Source organism: Pogona vitticeps, chromosome 2 (assembly GCF_051106095.1).
Source record: "Pogona vitticeps strain Pit_001003342236 chromosome 2, PviZW2.1, whole genome shotgun sequence".
Taxonomy (NCBI): Eukaryota; Metazoa; Chordata; class Lepidosauria; order Squamata; family Agamidae; genus Pogona; species Pogona vitticeps.
The window spans coordinates 235,748,568-235,765,161 of NC_135784.1; the positions used below are offsets into that span (position 1 = coordinate 235,748,568).

General features: G+C 42.5%; 1 protein-coding gene across 1 annotated transcript in view; it reads right to left on the reverse strand.

The window, feature by feature from the left end:
- TRPM6 (transient receptor potential cation channel subfamily M member 6) overlaps positions 1 to 16,594 on the reverse strand; it is a 120,013-nt gene that overhangs the window by 75,868 nt on the left and 27,551 nt on the right. The window contains exons 7-15 of the mRNA XM_072992227.2: positions 15,366 to 15,537; positions 13,891 to 14,065; positions 11,224 to 11,347; positions 4,072 to 4,144; positions 3,870 to 3,970; positions 3,531 to 3,665; positions 2,614 to 2,667; positions 1,592 to 1,732; positions 759 to 887 (exon numbers count right to left, since the gene is read on the reverse strand). Of these exons, the coding sequence (XP_072848328.2) occupies positions 759 to 887; positions 1,592 to 1,732; positions 2,614 to 2,667; positions 3,531 to 3,665; positions 3,870 to 3,970; positions 4,072 to 4,144; positions 11,224 to 11,347; positions 13,891 to 14,065; positions 15,366 to 15,537 (1,104 nt within the window). The remainder of the gene's footprint in view (positions 1 to 758; positions 888 to 1,591; positions 1,733 to 2,613; positions 2,668 to 3,530; positions 3,666 to 3,869; positions 3,971 to 4,071; positions 4,145 to 11,223; positions 11,348 to 13,890; positions 14,066 to 15,365; positions 15,538 to 16,594) is intronic.

Genomic DNA, 16,594 nt, shown 5'->3' on the forward strand with positions numbered 1-16,594 from the left:
GTTAACAAATAAAAAACCAGTTAAGTTACTAAAACAGAGTGAGCACTTTGACCCTACCTATGTTTGCTCAGTCCAGCTGAGGAGCTGTTTACTTCAGCCTTGCAAGACTGATTTTTGCACATTTCCATAAAAGCAGGAATTCACAACTAGATAGCCACTGCCTTTTTGCATAGACAGATAAAAATTAGAAGCACTAACTGGATTGTTTGCATCTTTGGGATTAATTTACCTGCATTTTCGTGCTTGCTAATGTGACGGTCTCCTAGCTGGATCGCTCAGTGGTTTAAGTTATCAAGCGGCAGAGTCAGAGGTTGGGAGTTTGATTCCCCACTGTGTCTCCTGAGAAACAAACCAGCCTATGTGGCCTTGGGCAAGCAACACAGTCCCAGTCACTGACTGGAGATAATCAGAACATTCCTTTATGCAGCATTCACCTTTTCATTTGGGAGAATGCATCCTATGTTGGGGTATCCTACCTCCAGTCAAGAGAGAGAGAGAAACAGACTGGGTACCCCAATCTACCACCTGACCTTTAAATTCAGAAGGCATGTTGGGGATTCTTTGTGCACCACGTGGAGAGACCCGGGAGAGGAAGATATGGACATGTAACCTTCATGAACCAGATTTGTCATGATATCCCAAGGTTTTCCTCCTGCTTATGCAGCCCCTCTTGCTGCATAAACTCTAGATGACAAGATGTTATTTTTCTATTAGGTGCTTTCTCGTGAACTGCATGAATAAGTAAAGGATCACAGTACTTTGTATTTGTATGGTTGTGCTGTTCTGATGAACTGGGAATGCAAGGTGTTTTCAACAGATCCGCCTCTACTCCCCATCTGATTATGCTGGTGAAGAGAGAAGTGCTGTGCCAAGTTGGTGACAACTCTCTGGATTCAAAGATGTATTGGAAAACAAAGAGAAAGAAGTAGATTGATTAGAGATAGATTGCATTACTGTTATATTCGGGCTATGATAAGCCTGACCAAAACACATTCACATTCCAAAGTTCGTAATTTTCTTTTCCATTTGAAAAGTTAAAGAACATGAACTGCATAAATATGTATTGTGTTACTTTTGCCTCCATTTTTGACAGAAAGATGGGCAACACACTGTCCACTGCCCATAAACTGTACCTGTTCTTGCAGCCTCTGGACACTGCCCTTCTACTGCCACCCACCCATTCTTCAAAAGAGCAAGAAAGAATAGGAGGATTGCAAGAAAATGAGAATGCCGAGCGGCACCTTCATAAAATGTGAATGTAGCATATTCAAAGTACGTCTTCATCTGGAAGCATTTTATATGTAAAATTGCTTTTTATTTAAAAAAACATTTTTGATTACTAATAACCCCTCTCCAATCCACTTTGCCTAATGTATTCATGCTAGACCAGTGGTCCCCAGCCTTTGGTTCCCAGATGTTCTTGGTCTAAAACTCCCCAAAGCCTTCACCACTAGGTATGCTGGCCAGAATATCTGGAAGTTATAGTCCAAAAATGTGTGGGAACCCAAGGTTGGGAATCACTATGCTAGACTTTTTAGCTCTGAACCATGCCATCTGGCAGAAACAGCTGTGATCCTCTTGTTGAGTTTACCTTATGTTTCCTGTAAAGGCTATTGTATAGAATTCTGAAGTCTTTTCTTGTATAGCTGCTCTGATAGGCTCCACCAATCAAGTATTCTATTACCAGCCCGATATCTATCAGTGATATTTTATATTCCATTGGAAGAGTGCTCTGCAACACAGATATTTGACATTTCATGTAGCAAATGTTAATGGATATTTAGTGCACTTATAAGAGTTTGAACTTTTTGATGAACATTGTACATCAAAGAATCCTGAGGAAATGACTACCCTGTTTCCCTGAAAATAAGACCTAACCTGAAAATAAGCCCTAGTATGATTTTTCAGGATGCTTATAATATAAGCCCTACCTCAAAAATAAGCCCTAGTTAAGTGAAAGCCCACCCTCCACCATTGTGCAGCAACCAGAAGAAGATGACGTGACTGTATTTGAATAAATGTAGATTGCTATACATGAAAAAAATTAAACATCCCCTGAAAATAAGCCTTAATGCATTTTGGGAGCAAAAATTAATATAAGACCCTGTCTTATTTTGGGGGGAAACATGGTATATAAACACCCCATCAATTATTATTTTCATGTTGCAGAGTATTGAGGTCAACTGAAAGTGGCTTATGCACGAAGAGTCTCATGGCACAATGGTTAAACTGCAGTACTGCTGCCAAACTCTGCTCACAGCCTGAGTTCAATCCCAGGTAGATGGCTCAAGGTTCACTCAGCCTTCCATCTTTTCGAGGTTGGTAAATTGAGTACATAGCTTACTGAGTGGAAAGAGCAATGTGCAGCCTACGTAATTAAATTGTAAACTGCCCAGAGAGTGCTTTCAGTGCTATGAGGAGCTATATAACCAACATGCTTTGCTTTTTTTAAAAAATCCAAAACTGCTTAACATGAATGGAGCAGGATCTGAATCCTGCTTCATTTTCCAAACATTGTACAGAACAACAAATAGCAAGTATACGTAATATGCAGTGCCAAAAATTAGTATCTATAAATGCCTCTGCTTGCCATGATTTGGGATTTAATGTTACCTGTTTCACATCACAGACAAGATGATGCAGGAGATGATTTGTGTGCCCTTGTTTCTGGAACATTAAAAGAAAAACAAAAGCACAGTAAGTGAAATAAATGTACATAGGAAAAGAAGTCAAGAGGATTTCACTTTATATGAAAGGAACTGTTAGAAGCTTGGGAACAGTGATACCTGCGCACAGTAATCTTCAACAATGTACAAAATTCTGGCATAAGATGCAGATTGAAACTAGTTGCAATTAACAGACACAAAGCGAGAGAGACCTCACAGGACATGCTTAGCTGCACTTCCTGCCTTGCTCCACAATGAAATCACCACATGAGTCTATCAGCCACCTCAAGGGTTGGCAAAGTGTGGCCTTTCAAATCTCATTGAACTGCAACATCCATAAACCCCAGCAAGCACAGCGACTTGTGAAGGATGCTGGGATTTCTGGTCCAACAAGATTTGAAGGGTGAACTTTGCCTAGCCTTGAGATAGCTAAACACTGGCTGAAGATCATTACTACTGAGTTTCCCTATGTGCTGTTTCTCTATCATCTCTCTGCTCCTTTCTTTTTTCCAGAATTATGTTAATTGAGCAGGAGGTGCTCTATGAGTTAATAATATTAGGCATCAAGCATCCATTTTCATGCCTGCTGTCTCATCCTGCACTCTTCCCTCAGAGATATTGAAGTGCTCTGCCAACCTATATGAACCTGCCCTTTACATTGTCTTTCTTCTAATGGAAGAGCCAATTTTTCCTAGTGTGTGTGAACCTTGGAGGAGAGCAAGCACTACTTTAGACATCCAGGTAGTCTCATTTGGACATGACTAATAATGAACTGATTTTTTCATTATTTACATTTTAGGGCCATTACTGCACTGTTTTGTTTTTAATTCCATCTATTAATTGAGTTAATTTTCAGGCACTCACAATATTGTAAAGTTCTTCAAGTCGGGATATGGTAAGAAAACGGTGCAGATTCATTCCATGTTCTATTAGCAATTTCACAAATTCTACACGGTCCATTACCAAAGCATCCGCCATGGCTTGTTCCAGGGAGCCAACCTTCAAAGAATGACAGAAAAAAGATGAAAACAAAAAAAGTTTTTGTTGTTGTTGTTCAATGTTGGCTTTAAAAAAGATGTTTGCCTTTCAGTCCTAGTGACAAGCTATAAGACGTTCTTTTGGCCAGAAGAGAGAAGAGACTATAGAAAGCAGAACTTGAAATATCTAATTCCACCTAGAAAAGAAAATAAATGTTGAAATTACCTTCCAGTGCTGCCCATATACCAATATATGCTTCTTAGCAATGTCCAGTCTGTTCCAAGCCAATGCTAGATTTAGCTGATCTGGAGGGGACATGCTGGTCCCTATAAAGTAGCAAAAATTACGTTAGCTTTTAAACCTAAGTTTCCTTTTATGAGTGGGTAGGTCTTTAGAAGAAGAGGCAGGCAGGATGACTTACTAGTACCTTTTAAGAGTGCAGTCAGTATTGCCTGATCAATGTCCTGATGTTCATCTGATTCAGCATCAAATATGGTTATCTGACAAAACAACAAAGCATGCTATTGAGGGAAGGAAAAGAACAAACCAGCAGGCAATTTGGAAATGCCACGTGCTGTATGGAAAGACCGGCAGCAAATGAAAGAGTGGATAACATTCCAAAATATTGTTGAAACCTGAAAATTGTGGTCTGGCAAATAAAGGTGGAAATATTACATTACTTTTATATTTTGAAAGACAAGAATAAATTACTTTGTTCTCCAGTAGATAAACATCTGTGATATGGAGGCTAAACAGAAAAGTGTGTCCCACTTACCTTTTCTGAAGGTAATTCACATGAAAAGGAGAATAGCTGAATTACTTTCCCCTGTAGGCAGTTGTTCATAGTGTTACATACAGCACTGATGTTACCTGTCTGTCATGGGTTTGGAGGGAAAGTTCCATCCTATGGGGAGTGGAAGGCGGGACATCAGGAGGAGGGGCTGTACTGTATATATATGTGGAGCTGGTGTGGAGGAGTTTGGAGAGCTGAAGGAAGAGAAGCTGGGAGAGAAGCTGAGAAGAAGAAGCTGGTGTGGGAGTCTGTGTGTCAGACAGGGTACTACTGTGTGTCAGTCAGTACCAACCTGATAGGTTCAGGTGTCTTTATGGGTAGCCGGAACTGATAGGTTCAGGGTCTGTGCTTTATTTAAAGGTGTTCTGTGTGAACCAAACTGGTGTATGTATGATTGAGACTAAGCCACGTTACTGTATCTTATTCACTTGATCATTTTATTTTCCCTGTGTGTTGTTTAAATAAACCTTATTCCTTTGTTTGTTAAAAATCCATTCCTGGTCTGTGTGACTCCTTACAGGGAATGGTTGGTGGCAGCTTAGTGAAAGTGTGGCATCCTCCAGTAGGTCTGGGTTTGTCACATTGATTGGTGTCCAGCGTGTGGGATACGACTGGTCCAGTTGTCCAGTGGTCCAGCAAAGCCTTGGCAAGTGTGCCCAGAGCAAGGGGGGGTCTAGTCAGGGACAATCTGAGAGCGCGTAGGTAATCTTCTAGGCTTACCTCACGGGGAGGTAGGCTAGTGGAAGAACGTGTAACCTCAGATTGGTGGGACTAGATTAGGGAGCTCTGAGGCAACCTGTTTTGGCGGGAAAAAGGCTGAGGCAAAGCTGAGTGAAGTAGCAGTGATCTAGCCTGTCTGCTGAGAGGCCTAGCAGAGGGGGGTGGACTCCTGGCTGGCAACAGTTGCAAGTTAGTGCTGAAGGAACAGCAGCAATCTATAGAAGGCTGGTTCTGAGGCAAAAGAGAAAAAAAAAGTGGTCGCTTTATTTTGAGGCTTGACTTTTGAAAGCAGCCTGTTCTGGGAGGGGATTATGCCCTTGACTCGAAGCCAAATGGCAGAAATGGGTGAAGCGAGGGAACCCCAGGTAGACCAAGGTTCTGAGGATGAATTTGGCTCAGTGCAGGATGAGAGCACGGGAGAACAGAACCCAGAACTCAAAAAAATGCTCATAGCCCAACAGCATGAACTGAGGGTGAGGGAAATGGAGCAAAGGGAAAGAGAGAAACACAGACAATTTGAATTAGAGAGAGAGAGAATGGAAAAAGAAGAAAGATTAGAGAGAGAGAAAATTGCTCTGGAAAAAGAAAGGATGGCGTTTGAGTTAAGAAAATTGGAAATGATGAACCAGAACAATAATAACAATAGAGATTCTGAGGGGGGCCAATTGTCTAAAACTGACCTGAAGAAATTCCCTGTATACCACAAGGGAGATTGCCCTGAGGTGTTCTTTTCCCTAGTGGAAAGAGCGTTTGTGGACTTCTCAGTAAGGGAAACTGAGAAGATGACCATTATGCGATCTTTAATCAGTGGCAGCCTGGCAGAAGTCTATGCAGAGATGCCAGAGGAACTGCTAAAAGATTTCGCAGAGTTTAAAAAACTGGTGTTTGCCAGACATGGGATAAATGCGGAACAGCTGAGGCAAAGATTCAGGTCACTCACAAAGAAACCAGAGCAGACTTTTACCCAAGTGGGGGCCCAACTGGTGAGGCTGCTAGAGAAATGGCTATCTCAGGAGGGGACAGAGACCTACCAGCAGCTCAAAGACCTGATAGCGCTGGAACAGTTTTATTCAGTCCTGCAGGGGGAACTGAAGTTCCAGGTGAGGGAAAGGAAACCGAAATCTGTGGCAGAAGTGGCCGAGATCGCAGATTTTATTTCCCAAATAAGAAAGCCCTTAGGTGAGGGGAAATCGATAGGTAAACCTAAAGAAACCTACAGCAAGTACTCTCAGGGACCAGAGAGAAACCAGCAAGGGGGAGGGGCCCATGGTGAAGGGAAGCCCTCAGACATGAAACCACAAAGACCTCAGATTTTGGAGGGAAAACCAAAACCAGATGAGAAAGACTCGAAATACAGCAGAAAATGTTATTTCTGTCAAGGAAAGGGCCATCTAATCTCAGAGTGTGAGAAATTAAAGCAGCTAAAAGGAAATGTGCCTCATGATTTGAGTGGAACCAAGCCAAAAGCTGTGTTCTGTGTCCAGAAAGAGCAAAGCTCCTTGTCACTGAGGGAGCCTGTTACCATGGCTACTCAATCTGGAACAGTTACATCTGCTGATCAGGCTGAGGAAAATGGTCCTCTTGTGGAGGTCAAGCGCTGCTTACTAGTGAGAACAGATTCACAGTTGTTTGAAACCGCAGGGGTGGACGTAGGAATACTTGACCATCAGTATAGGGGGTTAAGGGATACTTGTTCCCAGGTGACCCTGTGCCATCCAGATATTATTCCTAGGGAGTATATAATCCCGAATGAGAGCCTAAAGGTGGCAGGGATTGAGGGACAGGTGATCTCGCTGCCAGTAGCTGAGGTACCTGTGAACTTTCAAGGCTGGAGGGGAGTTTGGCTGCTAGCGATTTCATCAACTCTGCCAGCAGCCGTGCTCGTGGGAAATGACCTGGCTGAACATGTGAAACGGGTGCTAGTGATTACACGCTCACAAGCCACCACGGGGACAGTTCAGGGGGGTACTGTCGAGCCCGAGACGGAAGCAGGTGGGGGGAGTTCCGAAGCTGTGGTGGAAACCTTAACCACAGAGAGCCGATTTGGCCAAGAGCAAAAGGCAGACGCCACTCTCCAAAAGTGTTTTGAACAGGTGACAGACGCCCAGCTAACACCTGAAACCTCAGTGAGATTTCGAGAGAAAAAGGGAATTTTATATAGAGAGACCCTGAGGAATATCTCAAAAGGGGGAGATGGGATCAGAAGTCAGCTAGTGGTACCTGAAAAGTATCGCCCCATGATCTTACAAAGGGGGCACTCTGACATGTTTGCTGCGCACTTAGGGGTGAACAAAACACAACAGAGAATCACACAGAATTTTTACTGGCCTGAAATAGGAAAGCAGATCAAAGAGTTCTGTAAACAATGTGATGTGTGTCAGAGGCAGGGGAATAACCGTGACAGGACCAAAGCAAAGTTGTGCCCTTTGCCTGTGATTGACACTCCGTTCAAATGTATAGGGGTGGATATTGTGGGACCTTTGCCCAAGGCCACAAAGAGGGGGAACAGGTTCATTCTCACCATTGTGGACCATGCCACGAGGTACCCTGAAGCCATACCCTTGACTAACATTGAAACTAACACAGTGGCAGATGCCTTGGTGGGGTATATGTCCAGGATGGGATTTGCCTCAGAAATAATCACAGATTTGGGCGCATCGTTTACATCGAAGCTCATGAAACGGTTATGGCAAATCTGTGGAATTAAACACAAGGAAACCACTGCCTATCACCCTGAAAGTAATGGGTTAACTGAGAAGTTCAATGGGACTCTAATGCGCATGATTAGGGCTTACTTGGCAGAGAATCCAAACAATTGGGACCAGAAGCTGCAATCCCTTTTGTTTGCTTATCGATCAGTGCCACAAGCCAGTACCGGGTTCAGTCCGTTTGAACTTTTGTTTGGGAGAAGGGTGAAAGGGCCACTCGATTTAATCAAACAAAATTGGGAACAGATCACCCAGGATGACCCACAAGATGTTGTGACATATATAGACTCTTTAAGGAATGACCTAAAGAGAAACCTAGAGCTAGCAGCAGAGACCCTGCAAGCTCAAAAGGTCAGAAAGAAAGCTTGGGATGACCAGGAAGCCAGGGAGAGGCACTTTAACCCAGGGGAGGGAGTGCTTTGGCCTAGGCCCTGCAAACAGAACAAACTGCAGAGGTTAAGTGCAGCAGGGCTAACAGTAAAGGTGAGCAAGTGTCAGCTGGGTAGCCCAGAAATAAAATACTTGGGTCACATAGTAGGGGGAGGAGTGATAAAACCCCTAGAGGCCAAGATAGAAGCAGTTCATGATTGGCCCAGACCCAACACCAAGAAAAAGGTCAAATCATTTCTTGGGTTGGTGGGCTACTACAGAAAGTTCATCCCGAGGTTTAGCGAGATAGCGACTCCGCTGACCGATCTGACGCGGAAGAAGACTGATGACCGCATCCCGTGGACCAGCGACTGTGAGGAGGCGTTCCAGAGGTTGAAGGAGGCCCTCATCAACTATCCAGTGCTGCGTGCGCCAGACTTCGACCGGGAGTTCATCATCTACACCGATGCGTCTAACAGCGGGGTAGGAGCAGTTCTTTGCCAGGAGGATGAAAATGGTGACCAGCATCCAGTGTCCTACCTGAGTAGGAAACTCCAGAAAGGTGAGAGACATTTGGCAACAGTGGAAAAGGAGTGCCTGGCCATAGTCTACGCGATCCAGAAGGCCAAGCCTTACATCTGGGGAAGACATTTTATTCTGTGCACTGACCATTCACCACTGCAATGGTTAAAGACAATGAAAACCCACAATAGTAAATTTATGAGGTGGGCTTTAAACCTGCAAGACTATGACTTTGAAGTGAAGGTGGTCAGAGGGTCAGTGAACTGTGTTGCTGACGCCTTGTCAAGAAGACCCGAAGAATGAAGACGGCGAAGGAACATGGACTATGTATATATTTTGGTGACCAAAGGTTAAATGTACTTGCTTATTAAACATGCCTGGTTTGTATGAATAAAGGTAACTTGATGTATTGTAAATGGTAAATGTTTAAATGCCTAATTGATATGTTTATCCTAGAGTAAGTATGGTATTGTATGTTATTGTATAACTGTTTTTGTATGTTTTGGATCCAGGTTGTTTTTTGGAGAAAAGCACTTTAGCTTTCCCCCTACAAAACAACTTATAAAGAGGGGAGGTGTTACATACAGCACTGATGTTACCTGTCTGTCATGGGTTTGGAGGGAAAGTTCCATCCTATGGGGAGTGGAAGGCGGGACATCAGGAGGAGGGGCTGTACTGTATATATATGTGGAGCTGGTGTGGAGGAGTTTGGAGAGCTGAAGGAAGAGAAGCTGGGAGAGAAGCTGAGAAGAAGAAGCTGGTGTGGGAGTCTGTGTGTCAGACAGGGTACTACTGTGTGTCAGTCAGTACCAACCTGATAGGTTCAGGTGTCTTTATGGGTAGCCGGAACTGATAGGTTCAGGGTCTGTGCTTTATTTAAAGGTGTTCTGTGTGAACCAAACTGGTGTATGTATGATTGAGACTAAGCCACGTTACTGTATCTTATTCACTTGATCATTTTATTTTCCCTGTGTGTTGTTTAAATAAACCTTATTCCTTTGTTTGTTAAAAATCCATTCCTGGTCTGTGTGACTCCTTACAGGGAATGGTTGGTGGCAGCTTAGTGAAAGTGTGGCATCCTCCAGTAGGTCTGGGTTTGTCACACATAGTAACATGAGTGTTCCATTCCTTGTGGGCAACTGATGTTGGTGTTCTAGCATTGCACACCATTGGAGTGCGTGTGCATGGGAGAATAGTTGAACCATACATCAGGACTGGGAAGCTATAACCCTCCTGATAGTTTTGGGGCTGCAATGTCTGTCATTCATCACCATTTGCAATTCTGTCTAGAGCTGAGGAGAGCTATAGTCTAACAACGGCATATGGCAGGACATGTGCTTCCAACTTCAGTGTCAGTAATACAGTGATTGGAAACATGGGAAAGAATTTTCTTCAGTAACCATAGACAGGTGAATGTATCTGACCCAGAAAGTCTGAGATCTTTTCTGGGGATCAAAGTAAGATTCTGACAGTCAACTTTACCAATAACAAGAAAAGGGAAGGTTTTTTTTTTTATCCTCAGCCCGATACAAAGTTTCTTCCTAACATAAGGTTTGAAGAAGGCTCTATCTCAACTAAAAGCATGAATTGCTTGTCTGCTCCAGCATCTGAAGAATGATTTGGACACTGGAGAAGAGACAGTGCTCTCTCTAGGGACAGTGTCATCTTGAAAGAAGTTACTTGTTTCGACTTTTCTACAGTCCACCCATCTCCTTCCATCTGCCCTTGAGTCTTTCCTCCTGGTAGCATCCATATTGTTGAAGTTTAATGTACTTGTCAATAATGTATACAACTGGTCAGTAATTCACATGACAAGTTTTTAAATCAAATCTTTTAAATAACTGGGGAAAATAAAAATTTCTTATAGAGAGAATGTCCCTGTATATTAAAATATACATAAAAAAGAGAGTAGGACTGAATTACTGGTTCTAATTTTTGCTACAACTGTAGTTAGAACTGCAACTAGGGTGAACCTAGTTCATAGGGCTTCATCCAGTGCACCAAAGTTTAGAAAGCACTGTAACTGAGAGGTGGAGCTACTGATGAATGTCGGCAAAAATAAACAGCAACACCTCCAGACTTACTTTCCCTTTTCTGAAAGAATAACCTTCCTGTGTCTCTGGAGCCACATTCACCTCCCACATTTTCAAGTGGATTCACATCCATGCTTCACAGCAGAAAGGGGAAGGCACAATGCTGTTTGCTCCAGGCACCAAGATTGCTAGTTATGGTTATGGTTTCTGCTGTACGTTCTTGCCACAAAATGTCCTCATGTTACCCTTAATTATGTTGTACACTTCTAGAGACTGTAAAGATAATGATGTATGAACTTTGTCCTGTGATCATGATTTGCAAGATCATAATTGTAATGTAGCAACATCTGAATACAGGTAAGAATGTAATTGTTACAATGGAACTGTAGCCACTGAGAGTAACAAAACCGAGTCCAAGAATCAACCACACTTACAGAATCCCTGTGCTCCATACATTCCATTAAAATTTTAAACAGGTGATGGCACTGTTTCTGGCCGAAACTGAAAGTATTCTGAATCATCATTAATATCTCTTCTCTAATCTGAGGGCTCAGATTCCTGTGAGATAAACATATGTAGAAAAAGATAATATTACATGATGAAATATTTATTGTAATTTGCCTCAGTTCAGTAAATACTGTCTCAAAAAATGAGTAATGCATAATGCAAAGCATCCCCACCCAAACCTTTGAAAAGCATCCTACCATAGAATTATGACTAAGAATCAAAGGAAGAGCTTGTTAGTACTACTATTACTACCGCTGCTACTGCTGCTGCTACTAGAGGGGGAGGAGGAGGAGGAGGAGAGACAATCTTGGATTATTAAATTTACCTCATTTAAGCTAATAACTTTACAGATATCTTGCTGGTTAGCACATTTCACCCATATAACATTGAATTAACACTTTACAGTAGAAATGAGCAACCAGATTGGATGAGAGCCAATCTATTTGCTAGAAGCTACTGCTGATATGTGTAGTTCATAGAAGATCTAAGTCCAACAAGCTGTTTTTCATTGGTAGACTGGGAACAAGATAGATAGGTCTGGATGTGCAGTCACCGCAGGCTGCTTGTGTGCCTTGCAGCTTCCTTTCCCCTCTGAACTCTTATATCTGAAGATGTAAGCAGGTAGGAATTTTGCTGAGTCCAGAAGATTCTCAAAAGACAAGTCATGGGCGAATGGTTGGCCAAACAGCTGTGGATTTGAACCACGGAATGGCAGCTACTAATTTCTACTGTACAAATATGGATGGAATAACGGCTTATAAATGCTATTGGAAACATAATGTGAGCATTGGAATCCTAACTCAAAAATGCACTGGTTGTAGAGGGTTAGGAACAGTTAGAAGCCTCTTCTGCGGGAAGAAACACCCACTTGCAGAAAGGTCTTTCTGCTGGCTAAAGCCCCTTCTGATCTCAAAGATTAACCAGTCAAGTGACCTCACAGCAGAATAGCTCTGTGGGCTAAAATCTGCCAGCAGAAGAGCCAAAAGGCAGCAAAGAAAGGTCAGAGCAAAGGAGGGACTGAGTCATCCTCTAGTTTTGGGCAGAGACACTGCGCTGGCACAAGGTTAGGCCAAGGTTAGAGGAGCCCTAATAATTTTCAGCATTCCCAGTCTGAGTGGAGATCTGAATTCATCCAAGTTTCAGGTAACCTAGCGTTAGCTCACCAGGCCGTAATTCAATGTGCCAAGTTAGGACTGTACTCCAAATGAGAAGACAACTTAATCAAACCTAGATGGCAAAGGGGGCAAAGCTAGGCAAGCAACAGAATATTGTTGAAATGGGATCCTGACATTTCTGGGTTTCAAGAATAGCAGCCTAAGGGACTGCCACACTATCCAGGATCAAAATTTGAGCACTGATTTGGCATTACGGTTTTCATAGCTGCACCACTTCAGCTATTCATCTAAAATGAATATGTGAGGGCAGAAGGAAGGAAAGCAGTGGTGACACATATTTCTAGCACCATCCTTTGTAGGATGACCTCAAGAGGACTCTGAAGGAATGCATTACAGATGAAATAACAGGATGTATAAAAAAGTGAAGGCAGTAGCAGAAAATGCCAGTTGCAGGCTCAGAAAGAGGCTGCTTCATTGTGCTACTTTCCTCTTTCTCCATAAGAGAGAAGTCAAAATGTTCATACTGTAGCAGTATTCAGTTCTCCAGGAAAAAGTTAAAGTAAATGTCTTAAGAAAAGGGGCAGGCTACCCTATCCATTCCCTCATCATTCCCTGCACCATCATTCCCTTCATGTAGAAACCAATAATCTGAAAAGCTCAGCATCTTCTGTGTGAGGAGCTTTTCCATAACATCAAATCCCCTGTTTTTCTCAGGGCATCAGGTCACATGGAGAGCCTCTATGTGGAGCAGAGACCCTTCTCTTCAGAATATTCACATGAAGAGTCAGTGATGACAATGAGGCTACTCTGCACCCTTTCCCACAGGTTCAAGTTAAATCTAACCTGAATGTCTGAATAAGGGTGTGACTAGATGACCAATTGGAGTGAGCTAAATAGGATCACATAACCTTTACTTCCTCTCTCTCCCCCTCCATAGAGAAATGAAGGAAGCTTTCAGTTAAGCATAGTTAAGTAGTTTGAGCTGTCTGCTTAAGCTATCTGCTTTGGTTTTCCTACACACACACACACACACACACACACACACACACACACACACACACACACACACACACACACACACACACACACACACACACACACACACACAAAGTAGCCTCTGAGAGGGAGCCAAAAAGTGTGGGTAGGCATGTGTTGGGGATGGGCTGGTTTGCAACAGCACTTATGTCATGTGGTCATCAGTAAAAGAAGCAAGCCAACCCATCCCAAAAGCAGATTGAACAGTGGGACAAATCCCTGCATCGTTGCACCCTAAGGCTCACAAGGAGGCAGCGTGTGCTCAACACTTGAAGACACAGTCATACACCATTTAAAGAAAAACTAGATTTGAAATGAACACAGGATTTCCCAGTTACACCACCATTTCCTTTGGTCTACTGTGAAAATAATACTTGAAGGCATCTTTTATAATACATTGTAAAGCTATAAATTTTTTTAATGCTATAATTTCAAAGTACTCACATTAAATCAGCTGTATGCTTATGGGTAAAGGCAAGAAGGTCAGCTGCTCTCCCAGTTCCCTCATACACCACAACAGGGACAGAAGGTTTTTCCCTCACGTATTCCCATACTGTCAGGATCTCATTTGGACCACCTTCCACCAGCAGCCCAACTACGGGCACTCCTTGTCCCATTCCTGTTTGAAAACCACACAAAAACTGTAACCTGTAGTATAAGGCCGAGTTCCAGAATACATATAATACTCTACTGTAATCCCCATCATGAGAGGAGAGATAAGGAGGGGGGGAAAAGGCAAATCTCTTACCCATTTTAAGAAATATTAGTTTATTAGTAAGAAGAATTTTAGCCAATTAAAAAAATAATTGAATTTGGAAGAACTAGTATATAAATTGAAACAACAGCTCTGAAACAAAACAGTGTACTTTCTTCAGTTAGCAGGTGGCGAATAAGTGCACCACAGCAGGCATCTTATTAAAACAGGCATTCTCACATGTGAGAAGGAGGAATGCTTTTTCTGAGGTGGTACTTTTCATATGCACTTGTTCATAAGAACAGTAATAAATTGTTCATTGAAAATAAGTTTAAAAAATCAAGTAATCTGATAAGATTATATCAAGTCTATGCAAGAAATCTTGGGCTAAACCCCTCTAGTACAGGTGAATTAAGGCACTTTGTGTGTGTGTGTGTGTGTGTGTGTGTGTGTGTGTGTGTGTGTGTGTGTGTGTGTGTGTGTGTGTGTGTGTGTGTTGTGTGTTGTGTGTTGTGTGTGTGTAGCTATCTACCTAACAGATTTATTTCAAATGAGTGCAAAAAAACAAATAAGTCACAAAGGGGCACAGGTAATGTTTACAGAGAACTGTGAGCAAGAATGCCATGTTCTTGCAAAATTTTGCAAAACAAAGCAAAATTAAATACACACAAACTCTTCCAGGAAACGTTTGTGACAATTTATGAGCAGTTACCAAAACGTTGCCACCAGCAGCCATGGAGGTGGAAAAGGAACACAGTTGGGACTCCAAAACAAATAACGGCTTTCAAACTGAGCTCTTTATTGTATCTGTGTCGTTCTGTTGTACCAACTTCTGTTCAGTGCTCCTTGAAGCACAGAAACACTGTAAGGCAATGCCACGGTGAACTAATCCCATCCACAGTGAGTATGAAGGGGATCATTTAATGAACAAGAACTACACTAGAGCTCTGCAAAACAGATGTAAAGTAAGCCTCAGCCGCCTGCGTGAAATAATGTCATATGGATATTTTTCTATCCCCCTTGACCAACCATAGAGAACACATACCCACCCCAGATGTTGTTGGTCCACAACTGCCATCCTTCCTCACCATTAGCTAGAGTTATGGGTGCTGCAGTCTACTATCTCATGGAGAACCACATATTCCTCACCCCTGCCCTAGACAACTTGGAGAAACAGCTGTGAAATAGCTTTTTCAAGAATGAACACAGACTAAAGATTACTTACGGGTGTGTATTTTCTGAAGTGACAGGTATTTCTCCAGATTTCGCCTGAGTTTCATCTCATTGCCATACTTTCCCACTGTGCCATCATCCGCCAGTATGAAATGGGAATGCATGTTGTTGAGGGTGCTTAGCTTGCTGAGAGGATTGCTCAATATTTGATACCGGCAGACTACCTGAGGAAGAACCAAAGTAAAGAAACATTTTCTCCAAAATATTATAATGGCATTGTCATAGAGATGGTCTTTAAAACCAGGGCAGGCCAAATTGAGTGGTACAAAGTGGCTGCCTCAGCTGGGAAGTGGCAGCAATGTTTTGGAGGTGGAAGATGGGTGCCACACAGCCTGTTCTGTGCATTTGAAGGACATTGTACTGAAGGGGAGTGCTGAAGACTATCCAGAGCTGGTCTAGTTGGCTTCTGTAAATAGAGTGGGAGGCCAGTACCTTCTTGTTCTTTTTGTCAAAAGTGTCAAAAGCTGAAGTCCTGTAGCAAGTTGCAGCTAAAGTAGACTCAATGAACCACTGGGGATTTGGGAAATCAACTACTGTATAAATTGTATTGCTTGACTGAGCCTACTCTAGTTTCAACCTGCTATGCTAAGCAACAGGATTTCAGTCAATATTAGTTCAGACAAAAATCAGCCTTTTAGATTTTGCATGAGTAATAATGCAGACTTCATAACCTCCGCACATAGAATGCTGTTACTTCCGTTCTAATCTTCCTTTGAAAATGGGTTACTACAACCTCGTATGTTACACTTCGCTCACTTTTCTTAGAACAGAAACAGATTTAATAGTAACCTCTAAGACATGAAAGCATGCTAATATTGAAGAGATGTGATTTAGGCAAAGTTTCATATTTCAGAAATAAGACTGTAGAGGGATTCCATGTTTAAGTCCTGAAGACCAATCACAAAACAAAGCAAGTTAATTTGCAAACTCCGTGAGGTGAATGAAGCTCCTGTTGCAACATACGCACACCCTCAGCCTGGAAGGATCCTGTTCTTCGTTATGTGTAATATCTGTTTCTGCCCCCGTGCAACCACATGGTATATGTAAGCAACCAAGCATGAGGGTATAAGATGGGCAGATATACTAGGCAACTGCAGTACTATCCTAGTGGCTAAAGTAAGGCTCTCCTGCCTCCAAAGATGACATGGAAACCAAGTGGACCAGCAAAAAGGGAAAGAATTCCATGCATCATCTACTCAGTCATTCTCAACTTTTTTAAGC